Here is a 26,323-nt window from a genome sequence, read left to right as displayed (position 1 = left end):
GATGCTGGGCGTGATTTGTCAGGATGATAACATCGGCTATCACATGCGCGGCTTATACTCTGACGCGGCTTGTGTATGTATAAAAGCAGTCAAACACGTGAATATGGGTGGGTGCGGCTTGTAATCGGGTGCGCTTTGTAGTCCGGAATTTACGGTAGTTAAATGCTTTAAACTAGGTATAAAAACCTTTGATATTTGACTGAAACTTCAGCGTGATCATCGTACTATGAAGAGATTTGTGGCTGATTCAGAGACACACGGGTTGGTGCAGATAAAGACAGAATGAGGAAGGTTTCTACCAGACAGATCCATCAGATTGAGAGAGCAGCTGCTGAAATAGCATTACAAAGCAGCAAGCACATGTTTGAAGCTGCTGGAGTCTCTGGAGTCCCACCAACATCAAGGTGGAGGATCCTCCAGAGGATTGCAGTTCTACCTAAACCTTCTAACCCCTAAACAACAGTCCCAAACAGAAACGGCTGCAGTGTACCCAGACATGCATGAAGACTCATTTTCAAACAGTTCACTGATGAAACCCCGGATGATCCAGATGCATGGAGTTTGTAGATCAAATTAAAACCGTGTTCATACTGTTTATCAAGTTCTTTTACGCAATTTCCTTTAAAGAATTTCAAGAGAAGCCTCATCTGGTTCAGACTCCAGGTGACTGACTGAGCGTGCTCTCCTCATGGGGTGGGGGTGTTCACAGGGGGGCTTTGTAGCTGTGCTAAAGAGGACAGAAGCGACTCATTTGTGATAGACTTTAGGAAAAACACTTCCTGGACAGTGAAAACAGCAAAAGCAGAGAGAAAAGACGGATTCACAATCAATGAAGGAGTTTAGCTAGAAAAATGTCTTTGAAAATAATAATGTAATGACTTCCTCTCTGTTTACATTCAATATAATATCATTTTATGAAACATTGCTTCTCGGTAAAATCCTGTAATATTTAGCAGGTGGATTTTTTCCTCTTCTAGTGACTGCAGGTCAGTGGAGCAGTGACTTCAAGCTGCAGCATCAAACACACACAGCTGAATCTATAGAGGCTGTTGTTAGCAAGAATTTGTTTCTACACCTAAAACAAACTCTGTGGAGGGGGAGAAGTATTTCTCTTTATGAAATACTCCCAAACATCTGATCTACAAACATTAATACAGCTTGGATTTAGATGAACTTTGGTTTTGAGCATATTTTCAAATAAAATCTCAAACTAAAATAGTTTGTGTCAAATATATTGAGTGATTTCTCATTTTTGGTACAGACAGTAAAAGGTAGCAGAAAGAAAAGTTGGTAATTGACTTTACTGTGAAATAATGAGGTATTTTATGTTTTGGTCCCATTGCTCAGCCCTGATTTAATGTTCCTCGCTTCCCTGTTTAGTTATCTGACAACGTCTTTATGAATCAACTGATATTGTCCAACTCTTCCCACAGCTGGCAGAGATGATCTGGACCCCCCCCCGGATAAGTGCTGGATGATGAGTCTGAAGCTCCAGTTAGGTGGTTACAGGTGGAAAACAGAAACATGCTACAAATCCCAACAACAGAGAAGTCGCCTTCTTTCATTTTCTGATGGGGAGGGGGGAAGATGCAGCTGCGCTGTGGTCCTACCCTCACGTAGCCCCTGTAGGCCGTGCCGATGCCCCGCTGCACGTCAATGCCCTGCGGCCTCTTGGCCTGCTCTGCTGGGATGGGACAGATCAGGGGGGCGTGGTCTTTGCAGGACACGTGGCAGATGAAGGAACACACTGAGGAAACAGAGAGCCCCACTGTGGCTGTGAGGGGCTGGATTCAGAGGAGCACATGGAGCGTTGGTGTGCAGGCCTACCTTCGCAGGCGTACCCCTGTCGAATGAGGCCCACCATCAGGGAGCTGCAGTGTGTGCACTGGGTGGGGCTGGAGAAGGTCTTGATGCTCAGTTGGTGAGCTTTGGGCTGAAATGAGACAGCAGCCATTAAAGCTCATGCATGCAGTGAGAGCTTGACACACCTGGGGAGGCGGGGCCTACGTTTGGTGCAGTAATTGTAGAGCTATAGAAGCTGGGGGAGGGGCTGATGGGTCCTAAAGCTGCACGTCCTTCCTGCTGAAGCAGCCAAGAAGCAGTTCAGGCATTTTCCTTAAAGAGTTCGTACAAAACAAAGAAACCTTCACCGACCTCCAGTTCCGAGGGGGAGGAGGAGGGCGTGGCGTCGGCTTTCAGAGGCATAGGGTCGATGTCCGAGGTCTGTGGGCAAAAGAACACAAACTATGAGGACAATATTTTTCCTTTGGACTAAAGACGTCCTGATCAGGTTATTCCGGCCCGATACAGAGTCCAGATCTGATCCTCTAGTGACACATTCATACATGGATCCAGGTTTTTTCCTATTTTTAACTTAATAATCTTTTTTTATCATTTAAACAGAGCACTTCTGTGAATTTGCTTTAACAATCAAGTAAAAATAGCAACGATAATAGTGACATGTAAGTAATAATAATAGATGATTACAGCGTGTTCCAAATTATTATGCAAATTGTATTTAAGACCAACATTTTCAAGTAATATGGGAAAGAGAAAGGATCTCTGCTGCTGAAAAGCATGAAGTAGTTAAATGCTTTAAACTAGGTATAAAAACCTTTGATATTTCACTAAAACTTCAGCGTGATCATCGTACTATGAAGAGATTAGTGGCTGATTCAGAGACACACGGGTTGGTGCAGATAAAGACAGAATGAGGAAGGTTTCTACCAGACAGATCCATCAGATTGAGAGAGCAGCTGCTGAAATAGCATTACAAAGCAGCAAGCACATGTTTGAAGCTGCTGGAGTCTCTGGAGTCCCACCAACATCAAGGTGGAGGATCCTCCAGAGGATTGCAGTTCTATCTAAACCTTCTAACCCCTAAACAACAGTCCCAAACAGAAACGGCTGCAGTGGACCCAGACATGCATGAAGACTCATTTTCAAACAGTCCACTGATGAGTGCCATGAAACCCTGGATGATCCAGATGATCCAATGGATGGTTGGTGGATTTTGGCCACCACGTCCCAACAAGGCTGTGACATCAACATGGAGGTGGTAGAGTCATGACCTCTGAAAAGTAGGTGGAGTTTCTGACTGACCACCTTCTTCTGTGGTACAAAAAGAAGAACCGTTTGTCCTCATGCATAACAATTCACCATCTGATTGCTCTACACCAGTGTTTTTCAACCAGTGTGCCGCGGCACACTGGTGTGCCGTGGGAGATGGTCAAGTGTGCCGTGTGAAATTGCCCTCATTAACTGATCTAAAAACATTAACCATCTCCAGGATTTTAGCTCTCTGTTCATCCAAACAGGCCCTGAGAAAACACTGAGTAGTTAGGAATATAAAAGATCGTAAAATACTTTTTCTTTGCGTTTATTTTATTTTATTAAAGACATTTTGATAAGAATGACGTACCGCGATTCAGCTGCACCTTCGGCTGTATTTTGGAAAAGTCCCGTGTTGGGGGGGTTAATCACATGTCATCGGTCTGACCAATCAGAAGTGCTTAAAGTCTTCACTTCCTTGTCCCGATTTAGCTCGTAAAGTCGCTCAGTTCTAACAGAAATACCAGCTAAAGCTCGTCTTTAGCGGTGTAGCTTTCCACAGAATCCGGTATCAGACCGTGGAACAAGTGAACAAAACAATGAAGCTCCGAAAACCGATCTTCGGCCGTTTTATGCACTACATCTCCCATGATGCATTGGGTTGTGAGAGTGACAGCGCAAAAGGAGATCTGTTGTTAAACGTCTTGAAACTAACGAACACACAAACTGTTTTTAAATCTTCTAACTTAACTTTTATTGCATCTTTTAGAAAAAAACAGCTGCAGTTTCCAGCTTTTTCTGCAACAATTATCTCAAAAATGCATGTGAGATTGTGGAGGGGCTGTAGATCAATACAGACTATGACTTTCTCCTTTTTTTTTAATTTTTGGATGCTGGTGTGCAGAGGGATTTTTTTTAAGGTTAAAGTGTGCCGCGGCTCAGACAAGGTTGAAAAACACTGATCTAAGGATATCTCTGCATCATTGGCTGCTATGGACAGAAAAGGAGATAAACAGTTGCGAGGACGCAACCTGCTCAAAACACACATGTGACTTCAACAGTCACATGACTCTATGACTGGGGGGGGTTGGCAGATGAGCAACTCACTCTGAAGGTGAGATCTGGAGCCAGAGGAGATGTGTTGAAGTACTCAAAGATGGAGTCCTGGAAGTCCTGAAGCTTCAGACCTGCAGACACAGCAGTGGTTTAGGAGATCTGTTCAGAACTCTGCAGAACCTACAGCTCCAGAACCCGAGCGGATCTTTGTTCTTCACCGAGACCCCGACAAAACAAAACACAAGAAGGTGAATTACAAACAGCTGGCAAAAACCAGGAGTCATATTTAGAGAAGAGCCATCATAACAGGATGTGATGTCATCAAAGCCTGGCCCTTCTGCTCATGGAAGGGCGGCAAACCTCTGATCGGAGGATTGCAGGTTTGATTCCCGCCTTCCCCGCCCATCTGTCGAAGTGGGCAAGACGCTGAACCCCACGTTGCCTCTGGTGGGAGGTTGGCGCCAGTATTCTGCCGTCTGGAGACTGTGAAGCTTTGGGCCTTTGAGGAAGGTAGACAGCGCTATACGAGTATACACCATTTACCATGGAGGACGTGGGGCACCAGCGTTGGGACACACCCAACCTTTGACCCCGGTGAACCCAGCAGTTTACCAGGGTCACAGCTGCTGAACGCAGCACTTACTAGTCAGAGCCTAAACTTCCTCATCTAGAACTGGTTATGCTGGGGAAACATCAGATGAAGTCCACAGCATGAAGTATAGCTCCATCTTATATTCCTCTCTAAAGAGCAACACCCCCCCCCCCCATACCCCCCACCCCAGCGCTCCTCACTTTTTTCGGGGTGAGAGCGACTCTCCTCCACCTCCTTCTTCAGATTCTCCATCTGCTCCACGGCTTCCCTGCTCCTGTCCTCAGACTCTCTCAGCTTACTGCATACAGAAAGACAGGTGCAGGTGAGCAGGGGTGCAACCATGTGGGCTGTGTGTGCCAGTGTGACCTCTGACCTCTCCAGGTTGATGTTGGCAGCTTTGACTTTGCGGAGCTCCTCCTGCAGCAGTTGTTTGGCTCGGATCTCAGCTTCCAGAGCAGACTGTAGCTCCAGACGAGCGGACATGTCCAGCTTCTGGCTGCGCCTCACCTTCCACAGCGGGTCCTGCAGAGGGGGGGGGGACAGAGTCAGCAGCCATGCTGACCAACACCCACCTGCTTTATTACAGCCTTAGTCCCAGACTGCCCTTCCAGGTGGATGTGGGCTGTCTGCAGGGGAAGAATGTATATCTGTACACGGCACACAGGTGGCCCCCACAATCATTGAAGCTGGGAGACCACATGGAGAGCCTGGAAATGTTCGGGAATGTTTTCTTTTTCTGTGGACATTGTGCGGGTGAAACACGTAAATACCAGTAAAGGTGAAGGGGGCCCGTCAGAGCAGGTCACATGATTAGTGCACACTCCCTGCAGCACCACCAGTGGGGTCCTGGGGTGAGCGAGGTCTGTATGGTCTGACAGAGTCCTCTTTTAGGGTCCACCAGGGTCTCTGTGGACTGACAGGATCTCCTCCTAAAGCAGACCAAGAAGACCCCGGCCTGGCCTTTGAGTCCCAGCCTCAAACCAACTCACCCTCCTGTCTCCTTTCACAGAAGCACAAGGATTTGTAAGAAGTGTGGGAGCTCTGTCCTCGGGGGGTTAGAACACACACTGAGTCCCTGAAGACGTGAGGAAGACAAACCTGCCAGTCCATGAAGGAGCAGGCCTTGAGGTGGGCCCATTAGCAGCCAGACTGGACTGGTTCTTACCAGAGGTCTGGATCCCAGACTGGAGCTGCGCAGCGTTTCCAGCTCCTCTGTCATCTTGGTGGCCAGAGCTTGCAGGTAACCTCGAGCATCCTTCTCATCACTGACCCTGAACAAAGTCAAAACAGCTGAACTAAGAGCCCCCTGCTGACTGAGCACCAACCATCAAATGAAACCCTGTGAGAAGTGACCTACCACTGGATGATCTCTGCGATCTGAGCCTCCCAGTGAGCCACGCTCTCCTTCTTGGAGGACAGGTCCTGCAGGTCGTCTTCCAGCTGTCGGTTCTGAGCAGTCAAGTCATCAACGAAGGAGCACAACTAGAGAGGAGAGCACAGGTCCTGTAGCTGCGTACACACATGACACACACATCCTGCAGGAGGAGGCTCACACCTTATCTGTCTCTGCACTAAGTTTACGGTTCTCCTCTGTCAGCAGGCTCTTCTCGCGCTCATACTTTTCCTTCAGAGCAGCAACAGCATCATCCATCTCTATTTGCCTGCAGAAATACATGAAAATGAAGATAATGTCAATCCAGATCCATTACTATGACCCCTTCTCTTTCTCCAGTTTATTCTTTGTTCGGCCCGATACAGACGTTAAGTCTTGCTGGTAAACGTTCATTTTTACTGCAGATATACATTGATATGAAGTGGATTGGCAGCCACGTTTCAGTCCAACACTGAAGACCCACATGTGTCATAGAGGTGGGAACCTCCTCTGATGTAGTAAGACAGCAGCAGGCAGTTCAGGGACAAGTGCAGCGCAGAACTAGGGGTGTGACCATAACCGCATCACATGACCTCATCACCGCACTTTTTTGGGGGAATTTCTTTTTTTAAGTTCTGCATTTGCTGCGTGATTGGAACTATAATAAACAATTAAAACATTCATCTTTGCTGATAATGTACTTTTTCTGCTAGTCCTGTGTTCAGACTTCAGGGGTTTCTGGGGGAAACCTTTTATTACTGTTCTCCTTCACCCCCTCTACGCGGCTCCCTCTACTTACACACACGTGTGCAGTTTCAGCAGCACACACACATCCTCATTCTACAACAGACGTTTCTGTCCGACGAGGAAATACGACAAATTTACTGCATTCTAATTATTCATTTCCATTACAAGCTGCGTGCGTTCTTGAGTGCACGACACGGCCGCCCGCCGGAGGATTTTGTGTGGGGTTATTACTGTTCTCCTTCACTCTGTAACACCAAACATGAGCATTCATTGTTAGATTACCATGAATATCACTACCGTAAATTCCGGACTACAAAGCGCACCCGATTACAAGCCGCACCCACCCATTTTCACGTGTTCAATTACTTTTAAACATACACAAGCCGCGTCAAAGTGCAAGCCGCGCATGTGTTAGGCGACATTGTCATCCTGACAGATCACGTCCTGAGTCCCAGAGTGAGTGCGATTCATTAGCACACTGTGGGTGGAGTCAGCTTTACCTCAGGCTCATGTATTTGAGTATGTCAACATCTGTCAAACAGCATGGAACTCTATTCTGTTCACAAGTTCAAGATTCAAGATTCAAGAGGTTTTTATTGCCATATTCTGTGTAGCTACACAGAGTAGGAATTTGTTTCGGTGCAAATGTGCAACATAAAACAGAAGAACAGTAAGCAACAAAATTTTTACACAATGGACTGAACAAAAACTATAAATAGAGTCAGTAGTGCAAGGAGTGTCAAAACAGTGCAAACTGAGAATGTTCAAGGTGCAGGTAGTGGGCTGGTGACTGGTTGGACATTGACGTGAAATTTAGGGGGGGGGTTACAGGGCATTTAAGAGTCTGACTGCAGAGGGAAAGAAACTGTTCTTGTGTCTGGAGGTTCTGGTCCTGATGGACCTTAGCCTCCTGCCTGAAGGGAGTAGTTTCAGTAGGTAATGTCCAGGGTGAGAAGGGTCGGCAGCTATCCGGCCTGCACGTCCCCGGGTTCTGGAGACATATAGTTCCTGGACAGATGGGAGGCTGCAGCCGATCACCTTCTCTGCTGAGCGCACAATACGCTGTAGCCTGTTAATGTCCCTGGTTGTGGCACTAGTGTACCACACGGTGATGGAGGAGGTGAGGATGGACTCAATGATGGCCGTGTAGAACTGCACCATCATCTGGGCCGGCAGCGGGCTTTCTTCAATTGCCGCAGGAAGTACATCCTCTGCTGGGCCTTTTTGAGGAGAAGGCAGATGGATGGCTCCCACTTGAGGTCCTGCGTGATGGTGGTGCCGAGGAAACAGACAGAGTTCACAATGGTGATGGTAGAGTCTGTCAGGATGAGAGGGGATGAGGGGGCTGTGACTTTCCTGAAGTCCACGATCATCTCCACTGTCTTCTGAGTGTTCAGCTCCAGGTTGTTGATGCTGCACCACGAACCCAGCCGGTCCACCTCCCCCCTATAGGCAGACTCATCATCATTAGAGATGAGTCCGATGAATGTGGTGTCATCTGCAAACTTGATCAGTTTGACAGAGTCATGGTTGGAGGTGCAGCAGTTAGTGTACAGGGAAAAGAGCAGAGGGGAAAGTACACAGCCCTGTGGAGTTCCTGTGCTGATGCATTGGGTGGTGGAGACATTCTTCCCCAGCCGCACACACTGCCTCCGGTCTATTAGGAAGTCAGTGATCCACCTGCAGGTGGAGTCAGGCACGTTGAGCTGGAGGAGCAGTGATAGTGGTGGGGGAGGAAAGTGTTGAGGAAACCTGTTCAGTGAGGGGGGAGGAGGAGAGTTGTGGGACCTCAAACCTGGCATAAAAGGTGTTAAGCCTCTCAGCCAGTTGTAGGTCGTCAGCAGCATGATGGGCTCTGGGCTTGTAGTTCGTGATTTGCCTAAGCCCTCTCCAAACAGAGGTGACGTCGTTGACAGAGAAGGTCTTCTAGGTTCCTCAGTTATGGTGTTTTATTTCATTTTTTTTTTTTTTTTACTTATTGACAATCTAGGTATCATACATAAAATTACAAACAGTAACCATATAATCAACATTACATCCCTCAGTTATGATGAGGAAATTTACATCCGCGATTCCCCATTTCCCATGAGTCTTAGGGGCTAAAGGCGGGGCCAACGCCCGGCTCGCCACACTGTTGTACGTGTATGAGCAAGTATCAGCAGTGCATGGAGGGGTGAACGGGAAAAGCTCTCCTTCCGCTTGTGTCGCGGCAGCGTTATGGGAGTAACAGGACTGGTTAAAAAAAACACCCCGGTAAAATAAAGCAGCGGCGACTGAAAAGCGCGCGACTGAAAAGCGCGCGCCTCAGCGCGATACGCGTCAGAAGTCAGAAGCCTCTGCGCTCCGCGCTCGCCCCGCGCGCTCCTTGTCTCCCCTTCCTATCTACTCCGACACCTCTGGCCAGGGCAGCTTCAAGGAGGAGCACTTCGTCCCCATTGAGCCGGTGGAAGGAGCAAATCGTGTCTGTGCAGAGCAATCGGTGGATGCGTTTTTACGTGTGGGAGCCATCAGACTGCCATCGGCCCCGCAGCTCTATAAGAGCAGCAGGAGAAGATGTCTCCAGCTCACACGGAGGCTGTGAGCTTTTCAAAGCAAAATTCAGCTCAGTCCTTAGAAACCGTAAAAACGATCGTCGATTAGTGTTTCCAGTCGTGTCCTGACAAAATAAAGGCTGATGTTATTCCCACATATTTACGTGCAGCCAGCTGCAGATTGCAGCTTTTCCGTCAGCAGCAGAGCGGCTTTTCCAAACCCGTTGGTGATGGTGGATTTTTCACGCTGCTTTTAACGATTGCTTTTAACTTGAAAGCTTCATCATATTGTAGTGGCGATCACGTGCACGTTGGGTCTAATGGCACCAAAGGATTCTGGGATGCGGCTGGGCATGCGTGTTTCGTTTTGTTGAACCATGACTGAAGATTCTAAGACCTGAAGTGAGGTCCATGCTGTTTGGCTGCTTAGAGGTGTGTTGAATATAAATGCCTTGTGCTTGGTGTTAGATAGAGAATTCAAACCATTCACTGAGATCGAAAGTACGTACATGGCGGCCGCCAATTAAATCCATAAATTAGCCGCGTCACTGAACAAGGCGCAGGGCTGTAAGCGCAGGAAAAAAAGTAGCGGCTTGTAGTCCGGAAATTACGGTACATGTTTTGTTTGGGAACTATTTTGTGCAGCACAATTTTACGTGTCTGTATAAACAAAGGCGGAGCCTCCTGCCCCGCGTTCTTCATGGGTGTCAGGCTTCATGGCTAGCAGAAAGGTGACAGTGTCTGCAGTCTGTTTATTACTGGGCAATAAATAATATTCTGAGAAGATGTCTGTACCAGAGAGCACAGGTGAAGCCTCGCATGCAGCTAGAGAGCAGAAGAATCAACACACACCCCCAACACACGTGTGTGCGCTCCTTCCTCCAACACACAGCGTGCTGACACACATACACACAGTCATTGTACAACACCTGTATAGTTAGTCAGATAGGAAGATAGTTAGTTGTTACTGTTATTTGTCAATAAAGAATACTACTGTAATTGTATGTATTTTTCCGACGCGGCTGCCAGGGGATTTTGTGTGTTGTTTTTTTTGTTTTGTTTTTTTGGGGTGTGGGGGGTGTGGGGGGGTGCAGTTAACCGCAACACCGTGCCCCATGCTGGTTCATCACCGCGGTGATCATAAATCCCACACCGTCACAGCTCTGGGCACAACCAGTAGTCATCTCACCTCTCCTTCTTGGCTTTGTCCAACTTTTCTCGGAGCTGGAGCAGCTCCTTATTGGCAGCTAGTTGTGCTCCCTCGGACTCCTGCAGATCTTTGCGCATGTTTTTCATCTCTGTGGAGTGGGACAGGTCTCTCTGCAGCAACTCCTGCTCGTAGAACAGGACCTTTTTGTCGAGCTCTGCCTTCAGGCGCGACAGTTCCTGCTGGGACTCTGCTCCGGCTGCAGCAGAGCCCTGGCCCTGCTGGGACTGGAGTCAAAAACCAGGCTTTTGGTCTGCTTTAGAATCAGCGTGACAGGTGAGTGGGCGTGGCCTCTTACCTTCAGCCCCTGCAGCTCTGTCTCCAGCTGCTTGGAGTAAACCTCACTGTTCTCCCGGAGCTTCCTCTCCTTCGACGCCTCTGCCTTTGCCTCATCCAGCTGTGCCTCCAACTGCCAAACACATCAGAAAAAGGCTCTTATTGTGACGGTCCCACGGGGTCCATGTGCACCCAGTCAGACTGTCAGAGCTGGTATCATCCTTTCTGAATGAATCCTGGACCTCCAGAATAGCTATGAAGCCAAGTAGTGGTATGTGCTGCCTCCTTGTGGCCATAAGAGACTAATGCACCGTGACCAGGACTCTTCTTCACACCAGCCCTGAGGTCAAACTACCGTCTTCTTTGGAGCCTTTAGCACAGAGAAACTGTTTGCCATGGACTGGTATCATTTAAACAAACAGGTCACTTTAAGTCCATCAAGAGTCTGCAAGTGGAACATTTTAAGTGATGCCTTTGCCTAAATCTCACCTCCTTGCGGTTCTTGTCCATCTTGCGCATCTCCAGCCTCATGGCATCCATCTTCTGCAGGAGCACATCTGCCTCCTCCTCTTTGTCCCGGAGCTGGCGGGACAGTTTCTGTTTGGATGAGCGCAGTTCAGCCATCCTCTCAGACAGCTCCGAGTACTCCTGCAGGGCCAGCTTCCTTTGGGAGTGTGCATCCTTCAGCTCCTTCGTCAGACTCCTCATCCGCTCCAGAGAGTCACTCAGCTGCTGCTCAAGGAGGGATGTAACAGGTAAGGACATGCCCAGCCCAGCTTTTACCAGCAACCGGAGTGATTCCCAATCCTGGTCCTTGAGATCTAATCAGGAATCTCCTTATGGTGATTTAGGTAATCAGCAGCAAGAAGAGCAGGTGAGAAATGGGAAACAGGCAGGGTGATGGATCTCAAGGACCAGGACAGACACAACTACAGAGTTTTAGTCTGTACTCCAAATACATTGTGTGTATTTGAGTGTAGTTCTGAGCTGTAGTACACAGTAATAGTACAGGATGTGGTAGAGCAGTGGTCTCCAAACCTTTCAGGCCACGTACCGGTTTGAAAGAAGCCGAAGTTTACATTTAATATTTTGAGCTTCAGGTTTCTGAAAAACTAAAAACTTAACATTTAAATTCTACTACAGGAAATTTAGTTTAGAATTAGAAAATATTACAGATGGAAAGATTCAATGAAACAAAGTTGTTGATTTGTAAAAGTCGTTTCTGATTTGTAAACCGTTCAATAAAAGCAACATTAGTTTATTTTCATACAACACTGACAATTCAACCTCAGATCAGCTTTCAGGGAAGAAGATTGATCCTGTTTGGTTTTTACGTCAATCCTGAGGAACATTTTCTGTGCCAAAGTTTCTTAACAGGTTTCTGCCTAATTCACTCATGCTGCAGGAAAATTCATAAATGTCCATTTTACAAGTGTCCACAGATCAGAACACAATTTTATTTGATTGACTCTTTATTTTCTGTTAAAGGTTTGCGGTTGGTTTAAACTTAAACTTTGTGATTAAGATTTTCCTTTTAATGTCTTGGTGGATGCTGACGTGAATCCACCGTGTCTGTAACTTCATTATCTGAGAGTGAAACATTCACGTCTATCGCTGCACATCAGGCTGAGAGGCTTCTGGGCCGTCAGAACAACCGTCTCAATAAATCCGTATTTGGAGGAAGACTCCCGGCTTTGGAGCAGCTTTCTGTCTCCTTGTAGTTGAAGGCTCTTCTCCGGTTTCCTCACTGACTCTTTTCTCCCCAGAGAAACTTTCCAAATACATTTATTGTTTGCTTTTTATTAGCTTTGGGTTAATAACTCAGCGGTCCGAGCAGCTACTTAAAGACACGTGAAACGTCAGGACAGACGGATGAGGGGAACTGAATTCTGTAGTTTTTCAAAATAAAACTACCTTCAGTACCAGAAAATAAACAAAACAGAAATAATATAAGTGTATGTATGTTTTTTCTTTCTGCGGCCCGGGGGTTGAGGGACACCCGTAGTAGAGAACCGCCCAAGTTACCTTGTGGACATCCTCCTTCTCCTGTCTCAGGGCCTTCACCTGCCTTTCCAAAGCCTTCAGTTTGGAGGCTGAGCTCTCGTAGTCCTGTCTGAGCGTAACTGCCTCCTCCAGCTGGTGCTCCAACCTATCAGAGTCTGCACCATCGCAAAAGCGGGCTTTAAATATGTGACACGACAGAAAAAGACCTCAAGGATGTGTTGGTGATGCTGCTACGTTATGACCTGCCAGCTTCTTCTTGAGGCGATCGATCTCCTCATTTAGCTTCTTGATTTCTTTGTCTCGAGACAGTGTTCCTCCTCGAGACGGAGCCTGCAGAGCGAGAGTGGACTCTGCAGGTTTAGACACAAAGCAAGCTCAGTATCTCAGCAGCAAGTCACGGCAGAGCCACAGTCCATGCTGACCAACTGAGATGATGCAGAAGCCGTTCTCACCCTGCAACTGCCGGTTCAGGTCCTGTTTTTCCTGCTCCAGGCATCGGATCCTCCTTTCGAAGGCTTCCACGTCCCGCCCTTTAACCTCCCCCTCCTTCTGCAGGACTCCCAGTGCCGCCTTGCTGATGGAGCAGCGGTCAGAGAAGCAGCTGTCAGTGGTGAAGGTGAAGCCAACGAAGGGGAGATGCTGGCCGCTGAAGCCGGAGTGAGACACCGGAGGTCCAATGTCCTGCATAGAAACAGACTCAGAATCACCTGCATACTGGAAAAGAGGGGGCTAAAGCCAGGTGGTAAGAGGCTCAGTCCTCACCGGGTTCTTCAGAACGTCATCATCCACATCAAAGTTGGAGGTGTCTGTAGGTGAAGACACGTCAGGGATGTAGGGCGCCTCCATGGAGCGGATGTTGTCCCAGTCAATCCCTTTGAAGAATGAGTGGCTCTTGAAGTCTGAGATCCCATTCAGTCCGAGGCGACGCTCCCTGGAGCAGATAAGCCTCTGGATCAGATCCCTGGCGTCCTCCGACACGTCAGTCACATGAGAAGGAAACTGGAAACGCTCCTGGACCCATAAAATAAAGCAGTTTCAGGAGGAGAGGGGACCTGAAGGCAGAAATGGAGAGCAGGCTGTCTGTCCAACAAGGGACACATTCAAATTTAGAAAGTGGGGCGAGAGTCTGGAGACAGAAGACCTGAAAACAGCAGCTGAGGACAAGAAACTGAGCTTCAGAAATGCTGGCATCAATGTTCCACAGCAATGAGAAGCCTTCACATCTTTAAACCGCTTCCAGGAGCTGCAGTCACTTGGCCGTCTCACCTCGTGGTTCATGATCTTGCCGTAAGTTTCCACCAGCGACTCTGCATAGAAAGGCGTCTCTCCAAAAAGCATCTCGTACATGCAGACTCCCAGGGACCACCAGTCGCACTCAGGCCCGTAACGACCCATTCCGTCCTCCATCGCCTGCAGGATCTCTGGTGAGATGTAATCCGGGGTGCCCACTGCCACCGAGGATTGCACCTGCAGTGGTCACAGGAGGAGGAGCTTTAGCCCCCTGACCAAGCAGAGATCAGTAGGTACAACTACTACGGATGCACCGATTCATTTGCCTGAGGTTGAAATCACATCAAAGATCATTATCAGGGGACTCAAAAAAAAAGAGTAACCAGATTTGGCCAAGACAATTGAAATCTGACTAAATTGGAGTGAGTGTGTGTTAACTTGGAGTGTGTGTTAAATTGGAGTGATTGTATGTTAACTTGGAGTGTGAGTGTGTGTTAACTTGGAGTGATTGTATGTTAACTTGGAGTGTGAGTGTGTGTTAACTTGGAGTGTGTGTATGTGTTAACTTGGAGTGTGTGTATGTGTTAACTTGGAGTGTGAGTGTGTGTTAACTTGGAGTGAGTGTGTGTTAACTTGGAGTGAGTGTTAAATTGGAGTGATTGTATGTTAACTTGGAGTGTGAGTGTGTGTTAACTTGGAGTGATTGTATGTTAACTTGGAGTGTGAGTGTGTGTTAACTTGGAGTGTGTGTATGTGTTAACTTGGAGTGTGTGTATGTGTTAACTTGGAGTGTGAGTGTGTGTTAACTTGGAGTGAGTGTGTGTTAACTTGGAGTGAGTGTGTGTTAAACTAGAGTGAGTGTGTGTTAACTTGGAGTGAGTGTGTGTTAACTTGGAGTGAGTGTGTGTTAACTTGGAGTGAGTGTGTGTTAACTTGGAGTGAGTGTGTGTTAACTTGGAGTGTGAGTGTGTGTTAACTTGGAGTGAGTGTGTGTTAAACTAGAGTGAGTGTGTGTTAAACTGGAGTGAGTGTGTGTTAAACTGGAGTGAGTGTGTGTTAACTTGGAGTGAGTGTGTGTTAACTTGGAGTGTGTGTTAAACTGGAGTGAGTGTGTGTTAAACTGGAGTGAGTGTATGTTAACTTGGAGTGAGTGTGTGTTAACTTGGAGTGAGTGTGTGTTAACTTGGAGTGAGTGTGTGTTAACTTGGAGTGAGTGTGTGTTAAACTGGAGTGAGTGTGTGTTAAACTGGAGTGAGTGTATGTTAACCTGGAGTGAGTGTGTGTTAACTTGGAGTGAGTGTGTGTTAACTTGGAGTGAGTGTGTGTTAAACTGGAGTGAGTGTGTGTTAAACTGGAGTGAGTGTGTGTTAACTTGGAGTGAGTGTGTGTTAACTTGGAGTGAGTGTGTGTTAACTTGGAGTGAGTGTGTGTTAAACTAGAGTGAGTGTGTGTTAACTTGGAGTGAGTGTTAAATTGGAGTGATTGTATGTTAACTTGGAGTGTGAGTGTGTGTTAACTTGGAGTGAGTGTGTGTTAAACTAGAGTGAGTGTGTGTTAAACTAGATTGAGTGTGTGTTAACTTGGAGTGAGTGTGTGTTAACTTGGAGTGAGTGTGTGTTAACTTGGAGTGAGTGTGTTAACTTGGAGTGAGTGTGTGTTAACTTGGAGTGAGTGTGTGAACTTGGAGTGAGTGTGTGTTAAACTGGAGTGAGTGTGTGTTAACTTGGAGTGAGTGTGTTAACTTGGAGTGAGTGTGTGTTAACTTGGAGTGAGTGTGTGTTAACTTGGAGTGAGTGTGTGTTAACTTGGAGTGAGTGTGTTAACTTGGAGTGAGTGTGTGTTAACTTGGAGTGAGTGTGTGTTAACTTGGAGTGAGTGTGTTAACTTGGAGTGAGTGTGTGTTAACTTGGAGTGAGTGTGTTAACTTGGAGTGAGTGTGTGTTAAACTGGAGTGAGTGTGTGTTACCATGCCGTCCTCCATCATGTGCAGACACGACCCGAAGTCTGCCAGCCGAATGTGACCGTTCACATCGAGCAGGATGTTGTCTGGTTTAATGTCTCTGCAGAAAAGCAAAAGAGACAAGGTCAGCTGCTTCACACCTCCTACCACTTCTTATGTCTGCCTTTTCACCAAGTACTGCGCCCCCTGGAGGCCAGAAAGCTGCTGCTTCTGAAGGCCATGTTGTGCTGTCATACAGAGCTGTATGATAGCTCTCTGTAAGAAGCAGAAGTTTCTTACTCTCTCTTTGTGTGGTATGGGAGATGTGGGGCTTGGGGGGGTCGGCTCTTCTAGTAATGGGGCCCCTGTTGGGCTGGGGAGACCTGAGCCCAACACTCCTCATACCACCACTTGTAAGAATGATTTGGGGGGAGGGGGGACTCCTTGGCAGGGTCCCCCTCTACCATGGTTGCCGCCTCTATGCTCCCCTCTCGGGTTTTAATTGCACCTTAGACACGTAGGACCCTTCGCGGGGGGGGTGGGGGTGGGGGGTGCTTAGACATCCCTACCAGCAAGCAGATATTCTCTCAGCGCCCTACCCGCAAATTTTAACTGCACCCTTCAGTACACACACCCCTTTACCCCATGACAATATAAACTTCAACACACACTCCAGCAGGCTGGGTGGGTGGCTGCCTGGAGCATGGGACGGGTCTCCCCTGGAGGCCCTGGCTCGTGCCTGGGGTTGGGATGGATGCCCGGAACTCCTGGGGTGGTGGTGGGCTGCTCGTCTGTGGCTGGGGGTACTCTCTGAAGGTGGGGCCCACGCTGGGCCACATGGCACAGCAGGGGCTTTTATTCTGGCTGGGCTGGAGTTTGCCCTCTCTGTCCCTCTATGCCTCCCTGCTCTCTGACGTTGGGGCCCCTGTGGCAGTCCTGCTGGGAGGCAGATGCTATTACCCCGCGGGGTATTTCCTGTATCTGTATAAGGTATTGATATCGGGGGATCCTGGCTACCACTGCTGCGGGGGGGGGGGGGGGGGGGGGGGGGGTCTTCATGTGGGGACTGAATGAAATGCTTACATGTGTGTTTGTATGCATCCATATGTGCATGTTTTAGCCGTAGTTGTATTGTCTTCATGTTGAGATGTTTGTATGTGAACATTATCGGAGCCAACAGGTATGTTGGTAACATTTGAGTGTGTGGACAGGCCCCGCCCCTTTTAATTAACATCAAAGCCTGACAGAAATTATGATAAACTTCCAGCAACTTGTTGCTTGAAGTCAGTGCTTCAGGTGATTAAGAGATGGGTGTCATTTCCTGTTCCAGAAGGAACAAGCCTCCTGCACTATTTGCAGTCCATGTTCCTCTGTTTTGGTCAGATTTTAAATAACTCTAATACCTCCACACAGGGGCCAAACTTTTATTTTTGAATCACCAGCCGGTAGATAAAGAACAATCTACCTGCTAAACATAGTTTACCGGCCAAATTAGAATACTCTAAGTGTTTTACTTTTAGATTTTTTTTAAAGAAAATGAAATTGCATTAAAACAAGAACAAATGAACAACAAATTTCCTAATTCTGCTTCCAGGTGATCACATTTTATATGAAATCATAACAGAAATAGCCTGAAAACACAATAATGTTTTTGATTATTGTTATTCTACATCAATAACAATAATCGACAGTGGCTCAGGTGGTTGAGCGGGTCGTCCAATGATCGAAGGGTTGGCGGTTCGATCCCCGCTCCCACCAGCCAACTGTTGTTGTGTCCTTGGGCAAGACACTTCACCCTCCTTGCCTCCAGTGTGGCTCCACTGGTGTGTGAATGTGCATGTATGATCCCGGTGATGGTCAGAGGGGCCGTAGGCGCGAAATGGCAGCCACGCCTCTGTCAATCTGCCCCAGGGCAGCTGTGGCTACAACAGTAGCTACCATCACCAAGTATGAATGAGGAGAGAATGAATAATGGCCACAATGTAAGCGCTTTGATACTGTTTTTTATGGATGTCCTATGAATTCATTTTGTTGTATTTATCTGCTACGTCTGTGAAAATACTGTCAGACATTAAACCTGTTTCCATTTGGACAGACAGAGCAGCTGTTTTTCCAGTTTTACACTCCTCTCTACTCAAAACCCTCATTTTAAATCTGTAAATCTCCAACGCCTTACACAAACAGGTTAAATTCAGTTGTCGTTTTGTGCAAACCAACAAATGTTTCATATCAGTTTGATAACTGCGGCCATGCCAGCTCCTTCAGGAAGGGAGTGACTATTCGACATTTTCCTGTAAGCACCGCTAGCTTCCTGTCTGTCACCCGTGCTCAGCAAAGAAGTGATCATGTGATCCTAGCAGCAGCCCTCATTATGTTACCGGGGCAACCAGATTAGACACGTCACCTGTGAACCTGCTGTACCTGTGAACGTAGTGCTGCTGATGAATGGAGTGAACGGCGAGGACCATCTCCGCTACGTAGAACCTAGCCATGTCTTCAGGAAGACGATCCTCAAACTTACTGAGCAGCGTCAGAAGGTCGCCCCCCACATAGTAGTCCATGACCAGGTACTGTAAGTGAACACAGAAACACAACGCTTACACAAACACGCACACAAAAATCCACTCAGAGGGAATAAATAAATAAATAAGCATGGACACACATAAGCACGCATAGCAGGACTAATGCACATCTATAGATAAAGATGTGCCTACATACTCAGAAAACCCCACAGGAACACATGCAGATAAACACAAAGATACACAACAAAAGTTACAAAGGTAGAAACACAAACACACATGGATGCACGCACAAGAAGCACAACTTAACACAAAATAGGTATAATAATAATAATGATAATCATAACATTAATCTGCGTTTTTCCATACGTTCAAAGTTCTTCCAATGTGTCCAATATTCATTCATACTCCATGATGGTAACTGCTGATGTACCACAGCTGTCCTGAGGCAGAATGACAGAGGCGTGGCTGCCAGTTGACGCCTACCCCCCCCCCCCCCCCCCCCCCCCCCCCATCACTGAAGGCAGGGAGGGTGGAGTGCCTAGCCCAGGGGGTAAGCGTCTGTGGTGAGCGGGGATCGACCCTGATCCTTTGATCATTGGTCGACCTGCTCAACCGCCTGAGCCACTGGCGCCCAAAGCTACACAGGTAGAGCTACACACACACACACACACACACCCACACACACACACACACACTCACACAGCTACAGCTAAACACACACAGAACACAGACACACCTACCGGTACACACAAAACTCTTTTATACATGTATCCAGCTTTTAATAAAACATGAGTTTTCAAAACTCAACAAATTTGGAATTTAGTAGATATTTGGAAAATATTGAGATGTGATGACTGGTTGGACTCAAATAAAGGTCTTCTAGTCGTGTCTTTGTAGACCCAGAGAGTCCAGGTCAGAGACCAGAGCTGCTGTTGGGGGGAGAAAGTCTGGAGTCGTGCAGGACATGAATGACAGCAGTGAGATGTGCTGCACACAAGAATTGTTTTTTGATTATCATTATGCTGTTTTAGCCTAAATAAAAAAAACAGCATTGTTTTTAGGACAGTATCTGCAGTAGAAATTTGCTTTTTAGTTGTTGGCGGGGCTGTTGGAGCGGAGAGAGCCTTCCCCCATTTCCCATCATCCAACATTAGCAGTGCAACAAAAAATGGACATCAACATCAGATCTATCCAGTCGTACAGTTTAGATCCAGATTTCAGCTCAGACCAGGAAAACAAAGACGTTCATGGATCCATTTGTCTGTTAGTGGATGATCAGAATGAAGCAGAGCAGAGAACTTATGACCTGCTGACCTCTAGGTCCTACAACAGTCAGCAGGTCAAATGATGTGAATAAAGTAATACTAGGAAACAGAATTTTATTTTTTCCTCTATCATGAGAAAAATGCTACAAGAAGATTTTACATTTTCATTGAGGTGGGTCTTTAACATCACACGAGTAGAAAACTAGAATGGAGAATAGACACTCAGTGTTTAGGCAGTGATACCCACCTCCACACACAGACACGCACACGCAAAGACACACACACTCGCAGGCACACATACAGCAGGAATGACGTCACCGAGACATGAACGATCGATGGAAGCTTCTGCCGACCACTCACTCACCAGGAAGTTGTCATCCTGGAAGGCATAATGCAGCCTGGTGATCCACTGGCTGTCTCCCTTCACCAAAACGTCTCGCTCTTCACGGAAACACGCCGTCTGCACACATGACGAGTCAACCAGGGGTTCCCAGCACCACTGCAGCCCACTAACACGTCAAAGGTGGACCCACCTCAGCTCTCTTCAGCATTTCCCACTTGTTGAGGATCTTCATGGCGTACACCCTCTCTGTGTTCTTCATTTTCACCACAGCAACCTAAATGAGGGCAGGACGTTACTACTGGAGTAGCGGTGTGCGTCCCTCCCCCCTTCACTCTGCAAACACTGCCTAAGAGGAAGAGGAGTCCAAAGGAATTCTTACCTCTCCAAAAGCTCCTCGACCAATCACCTTCAGCATCTCAAAGTCGTCCCTGTGCAGCCTCATGTCCTTCACGGCCGTGGTGAAGGGTTTCACTGCAGTGCAGAGGGACGCCAAACACAACCGGGTCAGTCCCAAACAGGCCAAAGGCCCATCCCTCCCCCCTAAACTGGTGGCTCCAGATGAGGCAGACTGCCAAGAGGCAGAGCGCTGACCCCTCCATGGGTCAGACTGCAATCCGACTTACAGGACCTGTTCTGACCCCGCCCACATCTGAGGTCATCTATCTCCCACCGCTGGTGGATCAGCGAGGAAAGCCTGGAAAGATCCAGCTTTCCAGAACCTGCTGCGATATCATAGGATTGGAGAAAGCAGGTCACACAGAACCAGGTCAGAACTGGCAAAGCGGGGGGGTTGCTGCAACTCGCCGCTCCTTCCTTCCTTCCTTCCTTCCTTCCTTCCTTCAGGGAGGGGTCAGAACAGGTCTCCCACTGAGGTGTTTTCTGTGGCGGTCCTTACCCCACTGCAGGAAGTCGGTGACGTGCTTCTCCCTCTTTAACGGGCAGCTGGAGCATTCGGTGTAGAGGCAGACGAGCAGATCCAGCAGCGCCTCCACACTCAGGCAGCCCGTCGCCCTCCGCTCCAGCAGCAACTCCTCCAGCCGCGCCAGGCGCTCCTTGGCCGACATCCTGCCTGGCGGAGGACTACCGCCGCTGTCCGCCCAAAGTGCCAGCCGCCGCCGCCGCCGCCGTGTCCGTTGCCCTGAGGCGCCGCTTCCTGTCGAAGCTGCTAGCAGCAGCTAGCTCGTTAGCTGTGGAAAAGCATTCCCGACATTTTGCTCCGGGTCGCCGCCGCCTCACTGCGTGTCCGCCGGTTAGCCGAGCCGCAAATCTCCGTCAGCCAAACAGGCAGTGGGCCTGCGCGTGTAGCGCCTCCGCATCGGCTTTAATCCGATAAAACTAGACTTTCCTTCCAGAAATCAGCGTCGAATTCTCAGAGCTGCCGTCACTCTTCCATGTTAGCCGCTCGGTGTACCATCCCGGGAAATGAGCCCGAGGCTTCGAAACCGGATCCGGTGGTTTCTCAGTGTCTGTAAACTCCGACAGCCAGAACCCTGATGGATTACAGGCGAATTTTCGGGAGTTCTAAGCTGCTGCCGGTGTAGTTGATCAGTAGGAATATGGCTGAATCCAGGTCGGATGAGCCAGGACAAGCTGCAGAACCCAAATCCCGTTTCCGTTCTAGCGGATTTCACATTAAAAGACGCCCCACTTTTTTTTCTTTTTACAAATCACTACAAATAAATCATGATTCAACATAAACGACCCAAGTGCTGATTTGTTTTTGTTCTTTCATGCATACGTTTAGGTTGTTATTTTCATTTATGATTAATTCATTGGCTGGTTTGTTAATTCATGTAAACATTTTCCATGCATTCGTTAAGTTGGCTTGTCTGTTCATTTGGTCATTTTATTTACTCATAAGTTCCCCTGGAGGATGAGGTCAGAAAAAGTTGATCCATCAACGTTTCGGTCGTGAATGCGGTTGTGACATAAGCAATTCGTCCTCGTTCAGTTGTGTGACACAAAGCCCTCACTAGATTTTCCTCCCCTGCTCTTGTTTTATTCTGAAAGGTCAGCTCCTGGTCTGGGAAGCTTCACGTGCAGCCGCGCGCGGATGTGACTCATCCCGAGGAACTCCAAGGCCCCGCCCTCCTGCAGCGGAAACGCTCCAAACGATGACGCCGAGATTTGATTGACAGGAGTTAAGAGCGGACCCCCTCTGCAAAGACTGGCAAATAATTCACCAATAAACCAACTAAGTTGTTTTTATCATATCTGAATCACTTTTTAAACAATGATTTGTATTTGTTTTATTAATAGGTTCATTTATTAAATTGAGGACCCCCCCCCCCGAAAACGAGATGACGCCTCTGAAGGGGCTTATCCTCCAACCTAGTCATCTAAATAGACTTGAATCCGGTAATTGTATAATAAACATGAATCATAAAGAACATAAAATCATCCATTTCAATAGGGATTGGCTAAACTGAACTAAACAGACTAGACTAAACTGGGCATTCCTGCCCTAAGACCCGCCTTCTCAGTAAGAAAAAAATCTTTAAAAAACGGAAAGGAGTAAGTAAGACGGATAATGCATGAATTGCAATGCACCAAACAGAGGCATTGAGAACTAGATAAGAATAGAGGACAGAACCCCAGTGCACCATAGTTTCCCCAGCTTCTAACTTCTAGCAGCCTAACAACGAACTGTTATTGTTACTAACTAACTAATACTAACTAGTCTGACAATAAGCCTGTCCAAAGAGGAATGTTTTCAGTCTAACTTTGAATGTAGAAACTGAGTCGGCCTCTCTTCCATGAGCTGGGAGTTTATTCCATAAAACAGGGGCTTGGTGGCTAAACGCTCTACCTCCAACCGTACTTTTACTAATTCTAGGGACCACAAGCAGTCCTGCATTAAGTGACTGAACTGTTCTGATTGCATGGTAAGGGACTATGAGGTCTTTGATATAGATTGGGGTCATACCATGTAAGGCCCTATGGCTGCTTTGTTTTCATTGCCTCGGTTTTTTATGTCTCTTATCAATACAGTGAATTGTAAGTATAGAAGAAAATGTTTTATCGCTATTTTTATAAGTAGGATTTCTTTAGACAAAGCAAAGCAAAATTTAAAATCCATGTTTGAACAACAACGTCTGTAATGTGTTTTTCTTCATGTTGTCCAGCAGGAGTCAGTAATGAGCTGTGAGGTTCGGTTTCGGGGGTTGATTCCTCCTCCCTTACAGGTCATGTCTCTGAAAAAGGAAAAGTAGTGCCAAGTTGTAAACCTGGAGTTTCATCTTCCAAGAGATGGTTTGATGCCACGAGTGGTTTCCTGCAGGGATGCAAGGCTACAATTTAGCCACGGTTCAATTCGTACCTTGATACTTGGCTACTTAAAAATTAAAAACCCCACAAAAAGTATTCTTTTAAAGTCTTCCCAACACAAAGTTTGTATCAAACAGCTGTGAGGATGGAGATAAAGACGAGAAAAGAGAGAAAGAATCAGGACAGATGGAGGAAAGAAACAGGCTGGTCTGATGGTGGACGTTCAGGGCAAAGCCAGTTCAGATCAAGTCAGTCATTTTTAAATAGTATTCTTAGTTTTAAAAAAACATGCATTAGCAAGATGTTTAATTTATTTAAAACATGAAATAATTGTTGCTTGGCCGTATGATTTAGTGGAGAAGAACACAGCAGAGGTGAAGGAGACAGACATGAGGTTGGTGATGCATCTGATAGAAAAGACAGCAGAGATGAGGGAGGAATCATTAAACTATTAAAGTCACAAAAACCTAGATGCTCACTCTGGTTTAAACTTCTGCTGAACACCTGTTCACCTATTCTGGGAAAACAAGTGCAGACATACACGACAATCAGTCCCAACAGAGAAGAATGAGGAGAGAGGTTCAGATGAAGATAATGATGATAGAGAGAAAGAGAGACGACCAGCTGATGATGAAGAGGGAGAAGAACAGAGACGACCAGCTGATGATGAAGAGGGAGAAGAACAGAGACGACCAGCAGATGATGAAGAGGGAGAAGAACAGAGACGATCAGCTGATGATGAAGAGGGAGAAGAACAGAGACGACCAGCTGATGATGAAGAGGGAGAAGAACAGAGACGACCAGCTGATGATGAAGAGGGAGAAGAACAAAGACGATCAGCTGATGATGAAGAGGGAGAAGAACAGAGACGACCAGCTGATGATGAAGAGGGAGAAGAACAGAGACGACCAGCTGATGATGAAGAGGGAGAAGAACAAAGACGATCAGCTGATGATGATGAAGAGGGAGAAGAACAGAGACGATCAGCTGATGATGAAGAGGGAGAAGAACAGAGACGACCAGCTGATGATGAAGAGGGAGAAGAACAGAGACGACCAGCTGATGATGAAGAGGGAAAAGAACAGAGACGACCAGCTGATGATGAAGAGGGAGAAGAACAGAGACGACCAGCTGATGATGAAGAGGGAGAAGAACAGAGACGACCAGCTGATGATGAAGAGGGAGAAGAACAGAGACGACCAGCTGATGATGAAGAGGGAGAAGAACAGAGACGACCAGCTGATGATGAAGAGGGAGAAGAACAGAGACGACCAGCTGATGATGAAGAGGGAGAAGAACAGAGACGACCAGCTGATGATGAAGAGGGAGAAGAACAGAGACGACCAGCTGATGATGAAGAGGGAGAAGAACAGAGACGACCAGCTGATGATGAAGAGGGAGAAGAACAGAGACGACCAGCTGATGATGATGAAGAGGGAGAAGAACAGAGACGACCAGCTGATGATGAAGAGGGAGAAGAACAGAGACGACCAGCAGATGATGAAGAGGGAGAAGAACAGAGAGATACGGAGAGGGCATTACTCAGAAGATCCTTCTGAATGGCCTTCAACACACAAATTTGGGGAATCATTGAGGCAATACACTGTTAAAAATGGCTCACAAAAATGTTCTGTTTCTATATCCATGATCAGCTAAGAAGTAATGAAATGTATACCTTTAAACAATAAAAGTGTAGTGTGGGTGTTTAGATAGCGAGGTGTGAATGGGATGTTTTATTATGTGCATTTATGTCTGTATGTTTTTGTGTGTGTGTGTGGGGGGGCGCTTTTTTACGTGGCCGCATACCACTATGAAATTAGGTAGTTGCGCCCCTGGGTGGGGGTCTCTATCATTTGTGCAGACACAGTCCTGTGCATCGCCGGAGAGTGGCTTGAGAATGGAAACAATCTGAGAGTCTGTAAGCCATTCAAGAGTGAAATATGGAGTTAAAGGTGGCCTTCAGACCTCTGAACCTGATGTAGGGATGGTGATCTTTACAGAATGCATAGGACTTCTCTATGAGCAGACAGACGGCTGAGAAGTGATCTGTTGTGGATCAGTGATTGCTGCAGAAGAGCCTGTCACCCTTATGTTTGCTAAAGGGCAGGATGACCCTCTGGTCAAGGCGCTGGGAAATCCCTGTCTCCCAAACCTTGTTAAAGGTGTGGGCTAGCCACTTGACCATGTAGTGCTCACCCGATTTCAACATCTTAGTGGTTATAGCTGAGAAGGCGGGGACTTTCCTGTTGTTGAGATGTCTTACAGCAGCTCCAGCTTCCTGGGGTGTAATGGGGTCTGTTCTGAAGGCATTGCTGGGGGCAGCAGCATTGGGAGCTGTTGAGCCAACAGGGTCAACTGAGGAGACATTGTGATGCAGAAGGAGGCTGAAGGTTCATATCCTTGTTTTTGGATGTGGATTTGAGGTTTTGGGCTTCTGCTTGACAGAATTTGTTCTATCCTCTGAGCGTAGGGACATTACGCTGATGGTTCAGCCGCGCATACTCCATCAGGTGGCCTTCACGTCGTTGTTTGAAGATCTTAAATATCTGCTCTGATATATTTTTTCCAGTTGTTTGCTCTTTCACAGTTTTTCAATTTGTCCTTGGCCTTAAAGTATAAAATGAAAATAAATACTGGCAAAACTATCATGTGCACCTGCCATCCCTCAGTAAGCACAGAAAAGCTCATTCTTCTCATCAATGTTCCCCTGCAAATCCTCCTCCACTCCAGCATCTCCTTACCAGTACGTAGAGGCTTGTCTACAAGGTTCAGCATCTTCAAGTCTTGTCAAGTTCATGTTTCTGACCTGGCTGAGTCCCAGTCCATGTTTCTGTTACTTCTGTCTTCAACCAAGTTTTGTCCACGACCTTTCTCCAATGAATGTCCTATTTTATTGATCCAGTGCACCACTTCAATCAAGT

The 26,323-nt window shown here is 47.2% G+C and overlaps 1 protein-coding gene across 3 annotated transcripts in view; it reads right to left on the bottom strand.

Annotated features, from left to right (window-relative positions):
- The window catches only part of cdc42bpb (CDC42 binding protein kinase beta), a 29,445-nt gene extending 7,656 nt beyond the window's left edge, over positions 1-21,789 (bottom strand). The window contains exons 1-24 of one of the 3 annotated variants that reach the window (XM_023952859.1): positions 21,031-21,789; positions 20,515-20,606; positions 20,326-20,409; positions 20,157-20,252; positions 18,427-18,575; positions 16,033-16,126; positions 14,103-14,303; positions 13,599-13,847; positions 13,289-13,517; positions 13,079-13,186; positions 12,858-12,991; positions 11,322-11,564; positions 10,855-10,965; positions 10,539-10,783; positions 6,255-6,360; positions 6,057-6,181; positions 5,865-5,970; positions 5,073-5,221; positions 4,900-4,997; positions 4,159-4,238; positions 2,155-2,223; positions 2,008-2,082; positions 1,828-1,933; positions 1,611-1,747 (exon numbers count right to left, since the gene is read on the bottom strand). In XM_023952859.1, the coding sequence (XP_023808627.1) occupies positions 1,611-1,747; positions 1,828-1,933; positions 2,008-2,082; positions 2,155-2,223; positions 4,159-4,238; positions 4,900-4,997; positions 5,073-5,221; positions 5,865-5,970; positions 6,057-6,181; positions 6,255-6,360; positions 10,539-10,783; positions 10,855-10,965; positions 11,322-11,564; positions 12,858-12,991; positions 13,079-13,186; positions 13,289-13,517; positions 13,599-13,847; positions 14,103-14,303; positions 16,033-16,126; positions 18,427-18,575; positions 20,157-20,252; positions 20,326-20,409; positions 20,515-20,606; positions 21,031-21,199 (3,255 nt within the window). In that variant the 5' untranslated portion in view covers positions 21,200-21,789. The remainder of the gene's footprint in view (positions 1-1,610; positions 1,748-1,827; positions 1,934-2,007; positions 2,083-2,154; positions 2,224-4,158; positions 4,239-4,899; positions 4,998-5,072; positions 5,222-5,864; positions 5,971-6,056; positions 6,182-6,254; positions 6,361-10,538; positions 10,784-10,854; positions 10,966-11,321; positions 11,565-12,857; positions 12,992-13,078; positions 13,187-13,288; positions 13,518-13,598; positions 13,848-14,102; positions 14,304-16,032; positions 16,127-18,426; positions 18,576-20,156; positions 20,253-20,325; positions 20,410-20,514; positions 20,607-21,030) is intronic. The other 2 variants (XM_023952860.1, XM_023952861.1) reach the window with 2 other exon arrangements.
- Between the last annotated feature and the right edge of the window lie 4,534 nt (positions 21,790-26,323).

This window comes from Oryzias latipes, chromosome 24 (assembly GCF_002234675.1).
Source record: "Oryzias latipes chromosome 24, ASM223467v1".
NCBI classification, from domain to species: domain Eukaryota; kingdom Metazoa; phylum Chordata; class Actinopteri; order Beloniformes; family Adrianichthyidae; genus Oryzias; species Oryzias latipes.
This window is presented reverse-complemented; position numbering and strand designations above follow the sequence as displayed.